We start from the raw sequence: 23,628 nt of genomic DNA, 5'->3' as shown, positions 1-23,628 counted from the left end.
AGACAGACAGACAGACAGACAGACAGACAGACAGACAGACAGACAGACAGACAGACAGACAGACAGACAGACAGACAGACAGACAGACAGACAGACAGTGTGTGTGTGTGTGTGTGTGTGTGTGTGTGTGTGTGTGTGTGTGTGTGTGTGTGTGTGTGTGTGTGTGTGTGTGTGTGTGTGTGTGTGTGTGTGTGTATGTCAGTGAGACAGTATAACAGCTACTCGTGCCCCTCAGGGTGCTTCTATAAATCCTTACTAGATTTCTCCTACTGATATATGGGCTGTTTAATAGGTTTCTCATTAGATTCATCCAACTATTATACAGTATGGGCTGTTTAATAGGTTTCTCATGAGATTCCTCTTACTCTTTATTACCAGTGGCTCTGGTTGATCCAGGGTTACCTAGTAACTGCGGTAGAATGTAGCCTGAAGAGTCTGAGTCTCTCTTGTAGGGAAGTTGTGTTGTTAGGTATCAAGGCAACCCATGAACAACTCCACAAGACATTCTCTTACACGGTGGTAGGTGGTCCTAGATAGAGGACATTATACTGTAATGGTATGTGGTCCTAGATAGAGGACATTATACTGTAATGGTATGTGGTCCTAGATAGAGGACATTATACTGTAATGGTATCTGGTATGTGGTCCTAGATAGAGGACATTATACTGTAATGGTATCTGGTCCTAGATAGAGGACATTATACTGTAATGATATCTGGTATCTGGTCCCAGATAGAGGACATTATACTGTAATGGTATGTGTTCCCAGATAGAGGACATTATACTGTTATGGTATCTGGTATCTGGTCCTAGATAGAGGACATTATACTGTAATGGTATGTGTTCCCAGATAGAGGACATTATACTGTTATGGTATCTGGTATCTGGTCCTAGATAGAGGACATTATACTGTAATGGTATGTGTTCCCAGATAGAGGACATTATACTGTTATGGTATCTGGTATCTGGTCCTAGATAGAGGACATTATACTGTAATGGTATGTGTTCCCAGATAGAGGACATTATACTGTAATGGTATCTGGTCCTAGATAGAGGACATTATACTGTAATGGTATCTGGTCCTAGATAGAGGACATTATACTGTAATGGTATGTGGTCCTAGATAGAGGACATTATACTGTAATGGTATCTGGTCCTAGATAGAGGACATTATACTGTAATGGTATCTGGTATGTGGTCCTAGATAGAGGACATTATACTGTAATGGTATCTGGTCCTAGATAGAGGACATTATACTGTAATGGTATCTGGTCCTAGATAGAGGACATTATACTGTAATGGTATCTGGTCCTAGATAGAGGACATTATACTGTAATGGTATGTGGTCCTAGATAGAGGACATTATACTGTAATGGTATCTGGTCCTAGATAGAGGACATTATACTGTAATGGTATCTGGTATGTGGTCCTAGATAGAGGACATTATACTGTAATGATATCTGGTCCTAGATAGAGGACATTATACTGTAATGATATCTGGTCCTAGATAGAGGACATTATACTGTAATGGTATCTGGTATGTGGTCCTAGATAGAGGACATTATACTGTAATGGTATCTGGTCCTAGATAGAGGACATTATACTGTAATGGTATGTGGTCCTAGATAGAGGACATTATACTGTAATGGTATCTGGTCCCAGATAGAGGACATTATACTGTAATGGTATCTGGTATGTGGTCCTAGATAGAGGACATTATACTGTAATGGTATGTGTTCCCAGATAGAGGACATTATACTGTAATGGTATCTGGTCCTAGATAGAGGACATTATACTGTAATGGTATCTGGTCCTAGATAGAGGACATTATACTGTAATGGTATCTGGTCCTAGATAGAGGACATTATACTGTAATGGTATCTGGTCCTAGATAGAGGACATTATACTGTAATGGTATGTGGTCCCAGATAGAGGACATTATACTGTAATGGTATCTGGTATCTGGTCCTAGATAGAGGACATTATACTGTAATGGTATGTGTTCCCAGATAGAGGACATTATACTGTAATGGTATCTGGTCCTAGATAGAGGACATTATACTGTAATGGTATCTGGTATGTGGTCCTAGATAGAGGACATTATACTGTAATGGTATCTGGTCCTAGATAGAGGACATTATACTGTAATGGTATCTGGTCCTAGATAGAGGACATTATACTGTAATGGTATCTGGTCCTAGATAGAGGACATTATACTGTAATGGTATCTGGTCCTAGATAGAGGACATTATACTGTAATGGTATCTGGTCCTAGATAGAGGACATTATACTGTAATGGTATCTGGTCCTAGATAGAGGACATTATACTGTAATGGTATCTGGTCCTAGATAGAGGACATTATACTGTAATGGTATGTGGTCCTAGATAGAGGACATTATACTGTAATGGTATCTGGTATGTGGTCCTAGATAGAGGACATTATACTGTAATGGTATCTGGTCCTAGATAGAGGACATTATACTGTCCATCCTCTGCATCCACTACCACACTGCACATTGACCCACTCCCTTACTGATAGCTGTATACACTATAATTATTACTATTTTACTGATAGCTGCATACTATATAGTAGAAGTATTACTCTCTTACCTGTGCCCAGGTGTAGTACATCATAGCGTCCATCCGCAGCATCCACCCGATCCACCACCAACCTTCGTAGGGTGTAGGATACGTTGACAAGGGTAAAGACCGGGCGGCGGGTGACGGGCAGGACGGGTTCCCACATCAGATGATGACCCCTCATGAAACTCACTAAGTCATCAGGGAAGTCACGCGTAGACTTGTGGAGGGGGTCGTAGGTCACGCTGGGACACTGGGGAGAGGTCATACCGAACACATCAAGTTGTTATTTTATTTAGACCATGTGATATAATTTATTAAAAAAGGGGGCAAATTGCAGTTTCTACATCCATTTAAAAAAAAAAAAAATGTTACTTTGTAATTAATGATACACTATATATACAAAAATATGTGGACACCCCTTCAAATTAGTGGATTCGGCTATTTCAGCTTCACCCGTTGCTGACAGGTGTATAGAACTCGAGCACACGGCCGTGCAATCTCCATAGACAAACATTAGCATTGGTTCGCAAAATTACCTCTAACTTTCTTCATAGTGGATGCAGAGACATACAAATTGGATCCTTGAGTTCATCTGACTCTGGGGAAGAAGATAAATGGCTTCATTGCCAAAATCCCGAAGTATCCCTTTAAATTAAAATGTTTATTTTATGATCAGTCCATGATCAAAAGCTCTGTCTACGAATTTGATAGTGGTTACATTTCTCCAGCCCCGTCCCTCAGCTTTGTCCCAGGAAAGAGGCTTTGTTATTGTTTCAATTGCTGATTGCCGCTTTAACTATGCAAGCGTGACGCTAAATGTCTGTTGCTGTTATTGAACGTTTGATCAAAACTACAGTCGTGGCCAAAAGTATTGAGAATGACACAAATATTAATTTTCACAAAGTCTGCTGCTTCAGTGTCATTAGATATTTTTGTCAGATGGTACTATGGAATACTGAAGTATAATTACAAGCATTTCATAAGTGTCAAAGGCTTTTATTGACAATTACATGAAGTTGATGCAAAGAGTCAATATTTACAGTGTTGACCCTTCTTTTTCAAGACCTCTGCAATCCGCCCTGGCATGCTGTCAATTAACTTCTGGGCCTCATCCAGACTGATGGCAGCCCATTCTTGCATAATCAATGCTTGGAGTTTGTCAGAATTTGTGGGTTTTTGTTTGTCCACCCGCCTCTTGAGGATTGACCACAAGTTTTCAATGGGATTAAGGTCTGGGGAGTTTCCTGACCATGGACCCAAAATATCAATGTTTTGTTCCCCGAGCCACTTAGTTATCACTTCTGCCTTATGGCAAGGTGCTCCATCATGCTGGAAAAGGCAATGTTCGTCATCAAACTGTTCCTGGATGGTTGGGAGAAGTTGCTCACAGAGGATGTGTTGGTACCATTCTTTATTCATGGCTGTGTTCTTAGGCAAAATTGTGAGTGAGCCCACTCCCTTGGCTGAGAAGCAACCCCACACATGAATGGTCTCAGGATGCTTTACTGATGGCATGACACAGGACTGATGGTAGCGCTCACCTTGTCTTCTCCGGATAAGCTTTTTTCCGGATTCCCCAAACAATCGGAAAGGGGATTCATCAGAGAAAATGACTTTACCCCAGTCCTCAGCAGTCCAATCCCTGTACCTTTTTCAGAATATCAGTCTGTCCCTGATGTTTTTCCTAGAGAGAAGTGGCTTCTTTGCTGCCCTTCTTGACACCAGACAATCCTCCAAAGGTCTTCGCCTCACTGTGCGTGCAGATGCACCTGCCTGCTTCCATTCCTGAGCAAGCTCTGTACTGGTGGTGCCCTGATCCCGCAGTTGAATCAACTTTAGGAGACGGTCCTGGCGCTTGCTGGACTTTCTTGGGCGCCCTGAAGTATTCTTCACATCATTGAACCGCTCTCCTTGAAGTGCTTGATGATCCGATAAATGGTTGATTTAGGTGCAATCTCACTGGCAGCAATATCCTTGCCTGTGAAGCCCTTTTTGTGCAAAGCAATGATGACGGCACGTGTTTCCTTGCAGGTAACCATGATTGACAGAGGAAGAACAATGATTCCAAGCACCACCCTCCTTTTGAAGCTTCCAGTCTGTTATTCGAACTCAATCAGCATGACAGAGTGATCTCCAGCCTTGTCCTCGTCAACACTTACACCTGTGTTAACGAGAAAATCACTGACATGATGTCAGCTGGTCCTTTTGTGGCAGGGCTGAAATGTAGTGGAAATGTTTTTTGGGGGATTCAATTAAATTTGCATGGCAAAGAGGGACTTTGCAATTAATTGCAATTCATCTGATCACTGTTCATAACATTCTGGAGTATATGCAAATTCCATCATACAAACTGAGGCAGCAGACTTTGTGAAAATTAATATTTGTGTCATTCTCAAAACTTTTGGCCACGACTGTACATGACAGGCATGTAAGGCAGGGGCAGTAACAGAAGTGAACAACGATTTTAGCCACTTTATGCCACCATTTTGCCGTCCTGGACAAAATGTCCATTGTCGGACATCTTGGCTCGTTCAGTGTGACAGGATTTAGATCTTTCAATGAAGTACCACTACGTGCTGTAGTAGGCGCCGGTAAAGTTCAAGCAATGTCAGACATGTTGAGCCTTTATCATATAGAGTGGCTGGTTTTACCAGCAGATCCCGGCGACCTGACCAATAGGAACACGGCCGGTGCCGGAAATCTCCCCCTGCCAGAATTATACCCCCCTTCTAATTTCCTTAATTTTGTGGCTAGAGTCAAATACTTTCTGCGGCACACATCAGTGTCAAATACTTTCTATAAAACAAACTTCACGTCAGGATAGGCAACCGAAATTAATGTATGTGTGTTATATTAAACATAGAGGTAGGGGCGACATGAGCAGCCGCCCAAGGCGGCATCTTGCCTGGGGCGGGCGATGAAGGGGGGTTCGCCCAGGGCGCTATACAAACTAGAACCGCCACATACACTTGAAACAAATAGCCAAACCGAAAACTGCAGACAAAAATGCTTTCTGCTTCTAAGATCAGTGAAGTGTAGGTTAAACTGACAACGGAGTGAAAGGCAGAAATCTGTCAGGGGGAAGATTTTCGGCACAACACCGGAACGAAGTATGCGCACAATAATAGGATTATTGTTAATAGTCAGATTCATACAATAGTTATATTTAAACGTTTACATAATGTGCCAAGAAGAACGATTTCCCAAATACTCTTGTTTACATATTCACATCTGAAATCAGGCTTCCTGATGGGACTCTGAAAAATACAAAAAAAAAAATCGCCTATCAAAATACACGTTCTACCACAGAGACCATGTTATTTTTTACGTAAGGCTATTTACATTCTGAGTTAGGACATATAAAGTTTGTATGTGAAAACTATTTCTAAGATACACACTTTCAGATTTTCCGAACTCAATTAATTTGCGCATAAAGCATAGAGGGAGGCAGATCAAATACCCCGCTGCAGTTGACGGGAACCTGAAACAAATCGTACAATCTGGCCAAGTTGATATCAAGATTTTAATTTGGTGACAGTGTGACATGTAATAATCGTAAAAAGACTGAATCCGAGGTGCATTGTGGGATGGGCTTTCGTCATCAGTTGTAGGCAATTTAGCTACTCTTAAAAGGTCCAATGCAGCCATTTTTATCTCAAAATCATTTCCGGGTAACAATTTAAGTACCTTACTGTGATTCTTTTTGACCATTTTAATTGAAAACAAAGAAAAAACTGCTGAGCAAAGAGCAATTTCTCAAACATGAATTTATCTAGGACTGTCTGGGAGTGGTTTGAGTGAGGAGAGGAAAACTGAATATTTACTGTTATTGGCAGAGAGGTTTGGAACTCTCTTTCTTATTGGTCTATTAACTATACTAAACAAAAATATAAAACACAACATGCAATAGTTTCAACGATTTTACTGAGTTACAGTTCATATAAGGAAACCAGTCAATTTAAATGAATTCATTAGGCCCTAATCTATGGCTATCACATGACTGGGCAGGGGCGCAGCCATGGGAGGGCATAGGCCCACCCACTGGGGAGCCAGGGCCAGACAATCAAAATGAGTTTTTCCCCACAAAAGGGTTTTATTACAAACAGAAATACTCCTCAGTTTCATCATCTGCCTGGGTGGCTGGTCTCAGACGATCCCGCAGGTGAAGAAGCCGGATGTGGAGGTCCTGGGCTGGCGTGGTTACACGTGGTTTGTGGATGTGAGGCCGGTTGGATGTACTGTCAAATTCTCTAAAACGACGTTGGAGGCGGCTTATGGTAGAGAAATTAACATTCAGTTCTCTGTCAACAGCTCTCTAATCCTTCTAACCCCCCCCTTAAAAGATTTAGATGCACTATTGTAAAGTGGTTGTTCCACTGGATATTATAGGTGAATGCACCAATTTGTAAGTCGCTCTGGATAAGAGCGTCTGCTAAATGACTAAAATGTAAAAAGAAAATGTAAAAAATGTGGAACATTCCCGCAGTCAGCGTGCCAAGTGCACGCTCTCTCAAAACTTGAGACATCCATGTCATTGTGTTGTGTGACAATACTGCACATTTTAGAGTGGCTTTTTTTGTCCCCAGCACAAGGTGCACCTGTGTAATGATCCTGCTGTTTAATCAGCTTCTTGATATGCCACACCTGTCAGGTGGATGGATTATTTTGGCAAAGGAGAAATGCTCACTAACAGGGATGGAAACAAATTTGTGCACAAAATCTGAGAAAATTAAGCTTTTTGTGCTGGTGGAATATTTCTGGGATCTTTTATTTCAGCTCATGAAACATGGGACCAACACTTTACATGTTGCGTTTTATATTTTTTGTTCAGTATAATTTACCCCATGGTGATGTCACCAGGGAAGGCCAAAACTCCCTCCCACGACAACAGATTTCAGGAAGTCTTTTCCAACAGCTCTTTATCTAATTTTCACAGTATTATTCCAACCTCATAGTGTGGAAATATACACTGAGTGTACAACATATTAGAAACACCTGTTCTTTCCATGACATAGACTGACCAGGTGAATCCAGGTGATCAGTTATGATCCCTTATTGATGTCACCTGTCAAATCCACTTCAATCGGTGTAGATGAAGGGGAGGAGACAGGTTAAAGAAGGATTTTTAAGCGCTCGAGACAAATTGAGACACGGATTGTGTATGTGTGCCATTCAGAGGGTGAATGGGCAAGACAAAATATTTAAGTGCCTTTGGACGGGGTATGGTAGTAGGTGCCAGGCGCACCGGTTTGTGTCAAGAACTGCAACGCTGCTGGGTTTTTCCCGTGTGTATCAAGAATGGTCCCCCGCACAAAGGACATCCAGCCAACTCAACACAACTGTAGGAAGCATTGGAGTCAACGTGGGCCCAGCATCACTGTGGAACGTGTTCCTAATGTTTTGATCACTCAGTCTACGTATATAAAACACAGACGAATCTAGTTTTTGACAGCATTGGGTCTTTAAGTTATCAGAGATGATATATTTTCCCACCTATCATACTGAAAGCATTATACTGATGTAGAGAGTGTAGGCCTTAGTGCTGGATATGACAAGCATGAGTACCATTGTGGAAGTATGGGCAGCAGGTAGCCGAGTGGTAAGCGTGTTGGGCCAGTAACCAAAAGGTTGCTAGATCGAATCCCTGAGTTGACAAGATAAAAATCTGTCGTTCTTCCCCTGAACAAGGCACTGTTTCCCGGTAGGCCGTCATTGTAAATAAGAATTTGTTCTTAACTGACTTGCCTAATTAATTTAAATGCAAGTGTTTAAACATGACAAAAGAACCTCAATCGGACTATGTTTATTTCCTTTTAAATGTGGCTGCTATTACTCTATATCTCTGTGGGCTGTTCAGTGACTCTAATCAGAGGTTTAACTAAACAGGACGATGTGAAGCTGTTCAGTGACTCTAATCAGAGGTTTAACTAAACAGGATGATGTGAAGCTGTTCAGTGACTATAATCAGGGGTTTAACTAAACAGGACGATGTGAAGCTGTTCAGTAACTCAACAGGACGATGTGAAGCTGTTCAGTGACTATAATCAGAGGTTTAACTCAACAGGATGATGTGAAGCGGGTTTCACTTCAGTTTTAATCATGTAACCACAAAACACTGACATCCCTGACCCTAGTGATAATCAACTACATTCAAGGAAGTGTGTGTGTGTGTGTGTGTGTGTGTGTGTTGTGTGTGTGTGTGTGTGTGTGTGTGTGTGTGTTGTGTGTGTGTGTGGTAATCTAGCACATTCAAGGAGCCGCTCCCCTGCCTGTAGTGTTCTCTAACATGGGGGGGAGTCTATAATAACAGCTCAGCATGCCACTTCAGACAGAGCACTAAAACATACTAAACATTCCCCTGAAGTCTTTGGCTGACAAGTTACAGATTTCCCAGGAGAACTCATAGCTGAGGTGTTAAGACAACCTGCCAGCAGTTAACTTCCAACAGCTCTATCATGTCTGTCTGTCTGTCTGTCTGTCTGTCTGTCTGTCTGTCTGTCTGTCTGTCTGTCTGTCTGTCTGTCTGTCTGTCTGTCTGTCTGTCTGTCTGTCTGTCTGTCTGTCTGTCTGTCTGTCTGTCTGCCTGTCTGTCTGCCTGCCTGTCTGCCTGGCTAGCAGTGTGGAGATTCTAATAAATCAAATCCCAACAGCTTTATTAGCTTATTTTAATCAACACATGTTGTCTGTCTGTCTGACTGCCTGCCTGGCTAGCAATCTGTCTGTTTATCTTTTTAATAAATACTGTACATAAGCTGTTTACATTTTTATTCAGAGCGACTTACATTAGTAGGTACATACATATTTGGTGACACCAGTGGTAATCAAATCCATGATCCTGCTGTTTCAAACGCCATACTCTACCAACTGAGCCACACAGGACTTTCTGTCTGTCTGTCTATCTTCCTGTCTGTTTGACACTGCTTCCCTATCTATCTTTCCATCCATCCATCCATCTGTCCGTCACTTCTTTAAACAAAGCCTCAGATAGTCCCTACTGAGAACTCACAGTGCCAGGTCGTGGATATGGGATCCTCCCCTTGTACTCCACCCAGCGGTAGTCGGGCCCTTCCTTATGGGCGAACGGACCGTTGAAGGCTGCCCTGATAGAGGCCATGGAGTAGACACACACTGCTGACCCTCTGAACACAGAACTAAGGGGGGGGGGGGGGGGGGGGGGGGGTAGAGAGAGAGAGCGAGAGGTGGAGAAGAGAGAGTGAGTTGACAGAGGACGGTGGAGAAGAGAGAAAGAGTTGAGAGAGAGGAGGGTGGAGAAGAGAGGGAGTTGAGAGAGAGGAGGGTGGAGAAGAGAGGGAGTTGAGAGAGAGGAGGGTGGAGAAGAGAGAGAGAGTTGAGAGAGAGGAGGGTGGAGAAGAGAGAGAGGAGAGAGGAGGGTGGAGAGGAGAGAGGAGGGTGGAGAAGAGAGAGAAAGAGGAGAGTGGAGAAGAGAGAGAGAGGTGGAGAAGAGAGAGAGAGAGGTGGAGAAGAGAGAGAGAGTTGAGAGAGGAGGGTGGAGAAGAGAGAAAGAGTTGAGAGAGAGGAGGGTGGAGAAGAGAGGGAGTTGAGAGAGAGGAGGGTGGAGAAGAGAGAGAGGAGAGAGGAGGGTGGAGAAGAGAGAGAAAGAGGAGAGTGGAGAAGAGAGAGTTGAGAGAGGAGTGTGGAGAAGGGAAGTGAGTGTTAACATGGATCCAGTGGGTTACAATAACACAACCAGCCGAGCCTCTACAACCCTGACCCCTGTATAACCCCTGACCCCTGGGGGTCACTGCAGCACTGGGAAGGAGTGTGCGCATACCGGTGGTGGGAGTGTACATGTGTAGGAAGAGGAAAACATCCTTTTAACATCCTCTAAACTTTCTATTGTCTTTTCGGGTGTTTCTCACCGAGAAGATGAAAAGGCTGGTTCTGAGTGTACTTTTCTAGTCAGACCAAATATTCAGTTATCGAATCATTTAACACATTTGTCTTATTCGACCATACTCTGTAATTTTGAATCATAATCTCAAACGTGTTTTGTTGGGTTTAAAAACCCAAACCCACCTGGAGGTGGAGAACACTCCGTAGACGATGGGGTTCTGGGAGTCTTTGGTCTCCAGCATGAAGACATCCTCTGAAACACACACACACAGTGGGGAAACAGAGATCATCGAAATGGAGATCGTCCAAACGGAGATCGTCCAAACGGAGATCGTCCAAACGGAGATCATCGAAACGGAGATCATCGAAACGGAGATCGTCGAAACGGAGATCGTCGAAACGGAGATCGTCGAAACGGAGATCATCGAAACGGAGATCATCGAAACGGAGATTGTCTAAACGGAGATCGTCGAAACAGAGATCATTGAAACAGAGATCATTGAAACAGAGATCATTGAAACAGAGATCATTGAGAAAAAAAAAGTAGGCATTGGTAATTCGACTGAAATGTTGGCAATCAAAATTAGAAAGTGAAACCTTGCAGCCAAACAGAGTGCACTCATTTGTTGGTACATTAAACGTCAACTCAGCCGGGCAGTATGTATAATTAAAAACATACCTAGCTCGTCAAACTGTGTGTCCAGTCCAGCAGGTCCTGGTACAGAACACACCAGACGGGCCTTGAGAAACGTACTCCAACGGTTAGTCAGACTCCTCTTCCCTCCAACGTCATTCTAACGGGACGCACAGAGGAGGAGATCGGACATGAAACCAACATCTACATCACTTTCAATTAGGTGCTTTAAGTCTCACTAATATCAGGCAAATCAATCACTGTAGGATCTGCTGTTACTGTAGAATATATTACTGTAGAATATATTACTGTAGGATCTGCTGTTACTGTAGAATATATTACTGTAGAATATATTACTGTAGGATCTGCTGTTACTGTAGAATATATTACTGTAGGATATATTACTGTAGGATCTGCTGTTACTGTAGAATATATTACTGTAGGAGCTGCTGTTACTGTAGGATATATTACTGTAGGCTCTGCTGTTACTGTAGGCTCTGCTGTTACTGTAGGATCTGCTGTTACTGTAGGCTCTGCTGTTACTGTAGGATATGTTACTGTAGGATCTGTTACTGTAGGATAAATTGTTACTGTAGGATATGTTACTGTAGGATCTATTGTTACTGTAGCATCTATAACTGTAGGATCTATTACTGTAGGTCTATTGTTACTGTAGGATCTATTACTGTAGGATCTATTGTTACTGTAGGATCTATTACTGTAGGATCTATTACTGTAGGATCTGCTGTTACTGTAGGATCTATTACTGTAGGATTTATAACTGTAGGATCTATTACTGTAGAATCTGCTGTTACTGTAGGATCTGCTGTTACTGTAGAATCTATAACTGTAGGATATTTTACTGTAGGCTCTGCTGTTACTGTAGGATCTGCTGTTACTGTAGGCTCTGCTGTTACTGTAGGATCTGCTGTTACTGTAGGATATGTTACTGTAGGATCTGTTACTGTAGGATCTATTGTTACTGTAGGATATGTTACTGTAGGATCTATTGTTACTGTAGCATCTATAACTGTAGGATCTATTACTGTAGGATCTATTGTTACTGTAGGATCTATTACTGTAGGATCTATTGTTACTGTAGGATCTATTACTGTAGGATCTATTACTGTAGGATCTGCTGTTACTGTAGGATCTATTACTGTAGGATTTATAACTGTAGGATCTATTACTGTAGAATCTATAACTGTAGGATATTTTACTGTAGGATCTGCTGTTACTGTAGGACCTATTACTGTAGGATCTGCTGTTACTGTAGGATCTGCTGTTACTGTAGGATCTATTACTGTAGGATCTGCTGTTACTGTAGGATCTATTACTGTAGGATCTGCTGTTACTGTAGGATCTATTACTGTAGGATCTATTACTGTAGGATCTATTACTGTAGGATCTGCTGTTACTGTAGGATATATTACTGTAGGATCTGCTGTTACTGTAGGATCTATTACTGTAGGATCTATTACTGTAGGATCTGCTGCTACTGTAGGATCTATTACTGTAGGATATATTACTGTAGGATCTATTACTGTAGGATCTATAACTGTAGGATCTGCTGTTACTGTAGGATCTATTACTGTAGGATATATTACTGTAGGATCTATTACTGTAGGATCTATAACTGTAGGATCTGCTGTTACTGTAGGATCTATTACTGTAGAATCTATTACTGTAGGATCTGTTGTTACTGTAGGATCTATAACTGTAGGATCTAGTACTGTAGGATCTGCTGTTACTGTAGGATCTATTACTGTAGGATCTATAACTGTAAGATCTATTACTGTAGGATCTATTACTGTAGAATCTATTACTGTAGGATGTGCTGTTACTGTAGGATCTATAACTGTAGGATCTGCTGTTACTGTAGGATCTATTACTGTAGAATCTATTACTGTAGGATCTGTTGTTACTGTAGGATCTATAACTGTAGGATCTAGTACTGTAGGATCTATAACTGTAAGATCTATTACTGTAGGATCTATTACTGTAGGATCTATTACTGTAGGATCTATAACTGTAAGATCTATTACTGTAGGATCTTCCATTAAGCCATTTGTGATAATATTATAGCAAATTCGGGGGGGTAGCCCCAACCGTTACGCCAAGAGGTCTGAAAACCCAACAGTATATATCTGTTCTCCATATCCGGGATATGTACCGTAGTCCCAACAGGGACTTAAACCAGCGACTGTCAAGCCAACACCTTAACTGTTACGGCAAGAGGTCTGAAACCTCAAGGTGAGGTGGCTAGGTGTTAGGCTAAAGTTACTACAGTATCTGTTCTCCATATCATCATATCATCCCCCTCACCTTGCAGACGCGTGCCACTCTGTTGTAAATCCTCTTGTCCCACTGGCTGGACTCTACAGCTGTCTCCTTGAAGAAGATGTAGACTTTGTCATCGTCCACACTGTGTGTGTCTGGGATAGAGAAGGAACCCACAAACTCTGGCTCTGTGTGGAGGGAAACAAAGGATATCACGATGAGGACTTAAACTTCTACTCACTAATTCACTGCAGTCTTGGAGGTTTTCTCAGTGCGTATATAGTGCTGGTTGCTGCTGTGCATAGAGGTACGTAGTATAGCTGTCTGTCTGTCTCACCATTGAGCCAGTGGTCCTGGTAGGCCTCAGTTCGTATATAGTGTTGTTTGCTGCTGTGCACAGAGGTACGGAATATAGCTGTGTTGGTGCCCATGAAATCCACTGATGTCCCGGCATACAAATCTCCATCTAGAGGTGAGATAGGGAAGGCGTTGACGTTAGAAAACACAAATATATAAAACTCATTTATCACTGTCAACTGCGTTTATTTTCAGCAAACTTAAACATGTGTAAAAATTTGTATGAACATAACAAGATTCAACAACTGAGACATAAACTGAACAAGTTCCACAGACATGTGACTAACAGAAATTTAATAATGTGCCCTGAACAAAGGAGGGGTCAAAATCAAAAGTATCAGTCAGTATCTGGTGTGGCCACCAGCTGCATTAAGTACTGCAGTGCATCTCCTCCTCATGGACGGCACCAGATTTGCCAGTTCTTGCTGTGAGATGTTACCCCACACTTCCACCAAGGCACCTGCAAGTTCCCGGACATTTCTGGGGGGAATGGCCCTAGCCCTGACCCTCTGATCCAACAGGTCCCAGACGTGCTCAATGGGATTGAGATCCGGGCTCTTCGCTGGCCATGGCAGAACACTGACATTTCTGTCTTGCAAGAAATCACGCACAGAACGAGCAGTATGGCTGGTGGCATTGTCATGCTGGAGGGTCATGTCAGGATGAGCCTGCAGGAAGGGTACCACATGAGGGAGGAGGATGTCTTCCCTGTAACGCACAGCATTGAGATTGCCTGCAATGACAACAAGCTCAGTCCGATGATGCTGTGACACACCTCCCCAGACCATGACGGACCCTCCACCTCCAAATTGATCCCGCTCCAGAGTACAGGCCTCGGTGTAACGCTCATTCCTTTGACGATAAACGTGAATCCGACCATCACCCCTGGTGAGACAAAACCGCGACTCATCAGTGAAGAGCACTTTTAGCCAGTCCTGTCTGGTCCAATGACGGTGGGTTTGTGCCCATAGGCGATGTTGTTGCCGGTGATGTCTGGTGAGGACCTACCTTACAACAGGCCTACAAGTCCTCAGTCCAGCCTCTCAGCCTATTGCAGACAGTCTGAGCACTGATGGAGGGATTGTGCGTTCCTGGTGTAACTCGGGCAGTTGTTGTTGCCATCCTGTACCTGTCCCGCAGGTGTGATGTTCGGTTGTACTGATCCTGTGCAGGTGTTGTTACACGTGGTCTGCCACTGTGAGGACGATCAGCTGTCCGTCCTGTCTCCCTGTAACGCTGTCTTAGGCGTCTCACAGTACGAACATTGCAATTTATTGCCCTGGCCACATCTGCAGTCCTCATGCCTCCTTGCAGCATGCCTAAGGCACGTTCACGCAGATGAGCAGGGACCCTGGACATCTTTCTTTTGGTGTTTTTCAGAGTCAGTAGAAAGGCCTCTTAAGTGTCCTAAGTGTTCATAACTGTGACCTTAATTGCCTACCGTCTGTAAGCTGTTAGTGTCTTAACGACCTTTCCACAGGTGCATGTTCATTAATTGTTTATGGTTCATTGAACAAGCATGGGAAACAGTTTTTAAACCCTTTACAATGAAGATCTGTGAAGTTACTTGGATTTTTACGAATTATCTTTGAAAGACAGGGTCCTGAAAAAGGGACGTTTCTTTTTTTGCTGAGTTAGTCTCTGTTACACCTTTATAATGTATTTTTCAAAACTGAAGTAAATGGCTGAACACAGCAATCAGTCTGGTTTACGAGGCTAAAAGTAATTATGAATGGTTTCATTATTTCGGAAACTCAGTACTCAGTGTGCAGTTATATCCTAATGCAACAGACAAACATGTTCAAAATATATTGTTATGAAATATATTGTCTGTCATATATTTTTGACAGTATATTTTTTATATACTGGTAAATATATAGCCTGTGTGAGTATTGAATTCAGCTGATGCTTTTGGATCTTGCATCACAATCCTAGAAAAGCACAGAGCAGCCTGTAATTATGAATCATATGTTTTTTGAACTGAGGTCCGCTGGGATTGACGTCAAAACTACGCGATGACAACTAAATCATGTTGTTCACTCGTTCCCTTCCTGGTTCCCTTCCTGGTTCCCTTCCTGGCTCCCTTCCTGGTTCCCTTCCTGGTTCCCTTCCTGGTTCCCTTCCTGGCTCCCTTCCTGGTTCCCTTCCTGGTTCCCTTCCTGGCTCCCTTCCTGGTTCCCTTCCTGGTTCCCTTCCTGGTTCCCTTCCTGGCTCCCTTCCTGGTTCCCTTCCTGGTTCCCTTCCTGGTTCCCTTCCTGGCTCCCTTCCTGGTTCCCTTCCTGGTTCCCTTCCTGGTCACACTATTTCTGAAGAGTCTCATAATTGTTCTCAAGACTGGTAGGGTGGGTTTAATTCCTGCATGAGCAACATGTATACTGAATATACCCTTACAAAATAAACATTAAATTATTTTTTAAAACATGTACGAAAAACGGTGGTTTTCGGGCACATGTATGAACAAATCACATGAAGGAAAAAAAAAAAAATGTGTAAGAAAAATAAGAAACATTTGTCACATGACTCAGACATGGTTTCTCAACATTTCACATGTGATATTCTATGTTTCACGTGTGCTTTTGTAAACGGGCAGGATTAGAACCTGGGTTTCCAACGTCTTGTCCATGTCACGTCCTGACCCTGGTATGAGGTCATTTTTCCCTAGTAGATTGGTCAGGGCGTGACAGGGCGGTGTTTTGTCTATGTGTTTTGGGTTTTCTGTTTTCTATGTGGGTTGTCTAGAGTTTCATTCTATGTTGGCATTTTCTATGTTGTGGCCAGGTATGGTTTCCAATCAGGGGTGCTATCGTTGTCTCTGATTGGAAGCCATACTTAGGCAGCCTGTTTTTCATGGGGTTTTGTGGGTGGTTGTTCTCCGTTTAGTCTAGTGTACCTGACGGGACTGTTGTTGGTCGTTTTTGTTGTTTTGTTGTTAAAGTGTATTTCATTAAATACAAAGAATGAGCACTATGCACACTGTGCCTCGGTCTCCATTCAACGACCCCTGTGACAGTCCATTAGACCAAGAGGGTCAACACTGGTTTTTCTTTCATTGTCAGAATATTGACTCTTCAAAAATAGGTCTGTCAAATGTTTTAAAAAAATGTTGTCGATATAATCTCAGGATATGCTGTGAGTAAGCACGAATAATCGCAAATTCAGAATTTTATGAAGTAAGAGCTGTAATTGAGCTTGATTTTGTCCAAAGTAACAGTTAGAAAATAAATCTGGTAAATTGATAAAGCTCACTTTCTTTAACCTCACGTCAACTTGTTTTGACATCGCTTTGTTATTTAAAGCTGTATAGATCATGTATTTTGGATGTTTTCAGTGTATCTTTAACGCTTTCAGACAATATGTAATGGGTGCGTGTCGGTGGCAGTGCTCCAACAGTCGACCAAGCACCCTGTGCACCAGGGACACATGCTCAGCGCGTGTAGCGGAGTATATCAAAATGTCATCAATATACACCACTACACCCTGCCCATGCAGGTCCCTGAAAATCTCGTCTACAAAGGCTTGGAAGACTGATGGCGCATTCATCAACCCGTACGGCATGACGAGGTACTCATAGTGCCCAGAGGTGGTACTGAAAGCCGTCTTCCACTCGTCTCCCTCTCGGATACGCACCAGGTTGTAAGCGCTCCTGAGATCTAGTTTGGTGAAGACGCGCGCCCCGAGCATTGACTCTATCGCTGTGGCTATGAGCGGTAGCGGGTAACTGTACCTCGCAGTGATCTGATTCAGACCCCGATAGTCAATACACGGGCGCAGATCTCCCTTCTTCTTCACAAAAATGAAACTCGAGGAGGCGGGTGAAGTGGAGGACCGAATGTACCCCTGACGCAGGGATTCGGAGACATATGTTTCCATAGCCTCCGTCTCCGCCTGTGAGAGGGGATACACGTGACTCCTGGGAAGTGCAGCATCTACCAGGAGGTCTATCGCACAATCACCCCGTCGATGAGGTGGCAATTGAGTCGCCTTCTTTTTGGAGAAGGCGTGAGCCAAATCGGCATATTCAGGGGGAATGCGCACGGTGGAGACCTGGTCTGGACTCTCCACCGTAGTAGCACCAATGGAAACCCCTAAACACCTACCTGAGCACTCTCGTGACCACCCCGTGTGAGCTCTCTGTGGCCAAGAAACAGTGGGGTTATGACAGGCTAACCAGGGTAGGCCCAGCACTACGGGAAATGCAGGAGAGTCAATGAGGAAGAGACTAATTCTCTCCTTGTGACCCCCCTGCGTCACCATGCCCAAAGGCGCGGTGACATTCCTAATCAACCCTGACCGTAATGGTCGACTATGTAAGGCACGAACGGGGAAGGGCACATCCACGGGAACGATGGGGATCCCTAAACTATAGGCTAAAGCTCTATCAATAAAATTCCCAGCCGCGTCTGAATCGACGAGCGCCTTATGCTGGGAATGCGGGGAAAACTCAGGGAACGTGACAGACACAAACATATGAACAACAGAGGACTCTGGGTGAGAGTGGTGCCGGCTCACCTGGGGTGATGCCAGAGTGCCCTGCCTGCTGCCTCGCTTCCCAGAGGAACCAACCCGGCACCGACCAGCAGTGTGACCTCTGCGGCCACAGATGGTACACGAGCGTGAACCCCCTCCGGTCTCCCTGCGCACCGCCCCTCCCAGCTCCATAGGTATCGGAGAGGGGGTGCGAGGGGATGGAACCACCAGACCCCGATCTGAACGTCCGCGAGTAGCCAGCAGGTTGTCCAGCCGGATGGACAGGTCCACCAGCTGGTCAAACGTGAGGGTGGTGTCTCTGCAGGCCAGCTCCCGACGGACGTCCTCGCGCAGACTGCAGCGGTAATGGTTGATCAGGGCCCTGTTGTTCCATCCCGCGCTGGCAGCCAGGGTCCTAAACTCCAGGGTGAACTCCTGGGCGCTCCTCTTCCCCTGCCTCAGATGGTAGAGGAGCTCACCTGCCACTCTACCCTCGGGCGGGTGGTTGAAGACTGCCCGGAAACGGCGGGTGAACTCCTCAAACTGGTCCAACGCCGCATCTCCCTCTCTCCACACGGCGTTGGCCCACTCCAGGGCTCTCCTGGTGAGGCACGAGACGAGGGCGGACACCCTCTCACGGTCCGATGGAGCCGGGTGGACGGTGGCCAGATAGAGGTATAACTGCAACAAGAACCCCTGGCAGTTCGCAGCCCTCCCGTCGTATTCCTGGGGCAAGGAGAGACGGATCCCACTGGGTTCAGGCGGGAAAGGGGCACTCAGGGGAGACCCCGGTTGTGCTGGTGAAGGCGCTGGAAGAACTCCCTGTCTCTCCCAGCGGTCCATTTTCTGGACAACATGATCCATGGCGGCGCCAAGATGGTAGAGTATAACTGCATGCTCCTGGACGCGCTCCTCCACCTCAATGGCCGGGGTACCCTCTCCTGCTGACTCCATAGATATTGTCGGAGATTCTGTAATGGGTGTGTGCTGGTGGCAGGGAAGTCAGGCGCAGGAAAACGAACTTGGTATAAACGGAGTCGTTTAATAAGTGCTCATAAAACTCCAAAACCAAAATATACAAAAAAGAATATAAGTAGGTACAAAACCCGTCGCACACCGACACATGACTTGCACATAACATACAATAAAACAATCTCCGACAAGGACATGAGGGGAAACAGAGGGTTAAATACACAACATGTAATTGATGGGATTGGAACCAGGTGTGAAGGAAGACAAAACCAATGGAAAAGGAAAAATGGATCAGTGATGGCTAGCAGGTCGGTGACGTCGACCGCCGAACACCGAACGAACAAGGAGAGGGACCAACTTTGGCGGAAGTCGTGACACAATACGATTAATCACGATACAAAAAATATGTGTGCACTAAAATGACAAACTCGAGTTAATTAACTGATTAACTCTGACAGGCCTAATTCAAAATAATCTCGTTATAGAAAAGTATCTGTTTACATTCATTCCAAAAGCAAACACATTCACACATTTTCAAATACATTTAAATCCCTTTTAGGCCTGTGTATTAAATGTAACAAAAATGTATGGACAGCTAGCTAACAATAACAGAATTTTAAAAATAAGTAGCTAGGACGAAATGGAAAACTAGCTATCGCCAATCACTAAGCTAGCAAGAGGTTAGCAATTAGCAACTTTCTAAAATATATATAATTACCGTGGTTCATATTTACACATAAAATCATTTTAGAGCCAAAACAGATCATTTGTTAGTTCTATATCGTGGGATCTTTTTGTGTCGGTAAAATTAATTATGCGAGAAATGGCGGTGGAAACGCCTTTATGAGCAAATATCGAAGTAAACTTGGAGTCACGCAATGACATGGCGTGTGGTCCTCCCACTACGACTCATCAGGAAACCATGCAGTTTATTAGACTACAGAGGAAATAAGTTACGATGAACTTCACAGGGTGGTGAAAGTACACGATGAGCTTGATGGATCTTTCCAATAATTATCGAGGGTTTGATTCTGGTGACGTGATGATCAATGCTTGACGTATCCATAATAATCTCATTATGTAGACAATATTCACACTCGTATCCATAATACTCTCATCATGTAGACTAACCTACAGTACCCCGGGCACAGCCTTCCCGCACTGTATCTGTGAGCTGTTGGCTAAAGAGCACGTGCCAAGACCAGAATAGGCAGAATTTGTTATTTAACATATCAGTTTCTGTTATCAGTAGCGTTCATCTTTAGATTTTTATTCGGTACATGAAAATTTAAGCGAAAAAGGTACATTTTTGTGTGCATTACTTCACTACACAATGATCAGTAACAAGTCCGTTCTGTGGAAACACACCACTTTTATTTATGCGAATTTCAGAATGTTTGCATGAAAATCTGTCACTAATTGGATGGAACCCGAGCTATTGACTTGCAAACAAAAGTGATCTAGCTAGCTACTTAGCTTGGCTACACTCATGTAAATAGGGAAAAAAATCTCACCAGTTTTTCAACAATGAATTTAAAATACAATTAATACTTAACACAGTTTAGTGTTAAACATGTTATCTCTAGATTTTGAAAATTTCACGGACCAACGTAGGAAAAATAGAGATGTGCACCTGCAGCAGTAACACACTGAATAGCCTTCCCTGTAGCTCAGTTGGTAGAGCATGGTGTTTGCAACGCCAGGGTTGTGGGTTTGATTCCCACGGGGGGCCAGTATGGAAAAAAAAATGAATGAAATGTATGCATTCACTACTGTAAGTCGCTCTGGATAAGAGCGTCTGCTAAATGACTAAAATGTAAATGTAAAATATGTCTCTCTCTGGTGGTAGAGCTAAGTTAACCTGTAGATGTATGTGATTGCAACACCAGGGAGGATGATAATGGAAGACTTTTTTTTTTAATTTGTATTTTTTACACACTTGAATTATTACAGTCAGGTAGGCTAAGTAACCTTTTTACGGACTGGCATTACAGACATTACTAATGCAACATGTTAACACCATCTTTTCACATGTGAGGAGAATAACACTATTTCATCAACCACATGTGAACTTGCAATTCCATATGTCAAATGTGAAATTTACACCTGTGGAGTTTTCTTACATGTGAAACTGCAAATGGGGTTTTCACATGTGAAAAACTTGCAATTCACATGTGAAGTGAAAACATGTTATTCTCCTGACGTGTGAAAAGGTGGTGTTAACATGTGAACGCTAAATTAAATACTGTACATGATAAAATAGGGTTTCACATGTGAAATGTAGGATCAACATGTGAAACTGCAAATTTCATGTTTTTTGTTGTTGTAAAGGTACAGCATGTGTCACAGTCAGTGTTGACAGTTGTGGAAGTCATTTTCAATTCTCTATTTTCTATTTCATTTCCATATTTTACTATATTACATGTATGACTTACCAGTGAGCCTGGCGGTGAAGGGTTCCCGTGGACTAAAGGGGCATTTCCCCCGTCCAGACTCCACAGCATGGCTCAGCAGGCGGAACGATGGCTCCTAGGACACACAGAGAACCATATCAACCTCCACAGTAACATTATTAACCCTCCTCAACCACAGAGAACCATCTCAACCTCCACAGTAACATTATTAACCCTCCTCAACCACAGAGAACCATCTCAACCTCCACAGTATCATTATTAACCCTCCTCAACCACAGAGAACCATCTCAACCTCCACAGTATCATTATTAACCCTCCTCAACCACAGAGAACCATATCAACCTCCCCACAGACCCCCAGTATCATTATTAACCCTCCTCAACCACAGAGAACCATCTCAACCTCCACAGTATCATTATTAACCCTCCTCAACCACAGAGAACCATATCAACCTCCACAGTATCATTATTAACCCTCCTCAACCACAGAGAACCATCTCAACCTCCACAGTATCATTATTAACCCTCATCAACCACAGAGAACCATCTCAACCTCCACAGTATCATTCATTAACCCTCCTGAACCACAGAGAACCATCTCAACCTCCACAGTATCATTCATTAACCCTCCTCAACCACAGAGAACCATCTCAACCTCCACAGTATCATTCATTAACCCTCCTGAACCACAGAGAACCATCTCAACCTCCACAGTAACATTATTAACCCTCCTCAACCACAGAGAACCATATCAACCTCCACAGTAACATTCAGTAAGCCTCCTCCACTGAGCCTCAATATGCCGTAAAAAAAAAAAACCCAGAAGAGAAAACTCTGAAGAGGCCAAGAGGAGCAAGTCAAAGAGGCAACTGCTGTGTGATTTTTTTGGAGATCACACAGCAGTGGGTTGACATCTGTAACATAGTAGCTGTGTTGTGTAGACAGCTGGATTTTCATCATGTCGACTTTCATCAAGTGTTTAGTCTACTTTTCACCAACCACCTGTGGATCGGTCAGGGCCAACAACAACAGGAAAGAGAGAGAGTTGACAAGTCAGAGTTTTTGTCAGAAAGGTGAATGGACAGAGTCTTCAACTGTTACTGTTTTACAACGACCGTCACAAACAATAAAACCCGTTGACAGTACATCTCAATAAAGCTTTTATGGTATTTTAGGAAAAAGAAAGTCGGATTGAGTCTCTCTCTCTCTCTCTCTCCTCTCTCTCTCTCTCTCTCTCTCTCTCTCTCTCTCTCTCTCCTCTCTCTCTCTCTCTCTCTGGGATCCGTCAAAGGTAACAAAAGACAGATGACAAGTCAGAGTTTAGTTTAGTAAGAGAGAGTGGAACAGAGTCTGTCTCCATCCATCCACCTTCTCACCTCAATACTGCGTCCCAGGTCTATGTAGGTGCATTGTGGGTGGTAGGCCCCGGTGCCACAGACGTACACGTGAGTCTTATTGAAGGGCTGGAGGAGACGCACGTAGTTGGCACAGTCAGTCTGAAACAATACACAATATTAGGATTTACACTCACTGTAAAGATACATTACAAACATACACATATACATTACGGCCATAGTTTAACAAAGTTGAAACATGATCATTCTAAACCCTGTACTCGTTCTTCTACCAAACTGATTAACACTTTGCCTAAAGGCTAATTATTTATGAAGAAATGAACTAAGAATATATTGAACATAGTCAGAGTAGAATCACTTGACACCTCTGGTTGTTGGTTGAAAGTGTTACAGCTTAATCACACCGGCAGCATCACGGCGTAAAATAGAAAGGCAGCATCATCTGGATGTGTATGAAACAACAGTTCCAACATTCACCTTCTGCTACCATTTCTGTCAAGTCGTCTACAGCCTACAGTTTGACTCATACGTTCTGTCAATCCAACGCACCACCACAGGACGCGCTGCAACTGCCTCTGCGACGCAATGCTGCATGCTGGGAAAACGCAGCGTTCCATTTGGGCAATGAATGTACTTCTGGTGTACCCAGAAATGAATGTACTTCTGGTGTACCCAAAAATGAATGTACTTCTGGTGTATCCAAAAATGAATG

At 43.5% G+C, this 23,628-nt stretch overlaps 1 protein-coding gene across 1 annotated transcript in view; it reads right to left on the bottom strand.

The window, feature by feature from the left end:
- Positions 1-23,628, bottom strand: part of LOC106566214 (semaphorin-3D) — a 141,121-nt gene that overhangs the window by 13,334 nt on the left and 104,159 nt on the right. The window contains exons 5-12 of the mRNA XM_082959508.1: positions 22,938-23,057; positions 21,584-21,677; positions 13,690-13,818; positions 13,398-13,540; positions 11,118-11,232; positions 10,622-10,691; positions 9,591-9,735; positions 2,612-2,834 (exon numbers count right to left, since the gene is read on the bottom strand). Of these exons, the coding sequence (XP_082815634.1) occupies positions 2,612-2,834; positions 9,591-9,735; positions 10,622-10,691; positions 11,118-11,232; positions 13,398-13,540; positions 13,690-13,818; positions 21,584-21,677; positions 22,938-23,057 (1,039 nt within the window). The remainder of the gene's footprint in view (positions 1-2,611; positions 2,835-9,590; positions 9,736-10,621; positions 10,692-11,117; positions 11,233-13,397; positions 13,541-13,689; positions 13,819-21,583; positions 21,678-22,937; positions 23,058-23,628) is intronic.

This window comes from Salmo salar, chromosome 12 (genome assembly GCF_965601325.2).
Source record: "Salmo salar chromosome 12, fSalSal1, whole genome shotgun sequence".
Taxonomy (NCBI): domain Eukaryota; kingdom Metazoa; phylum Chordata; class Actinopteri; order Salmoniformes; family Salmonidae; genus Salmo; species Salmo salar.
This window is presented reverse-complemented; position numbering and strand designations above follow the sequence as displayed.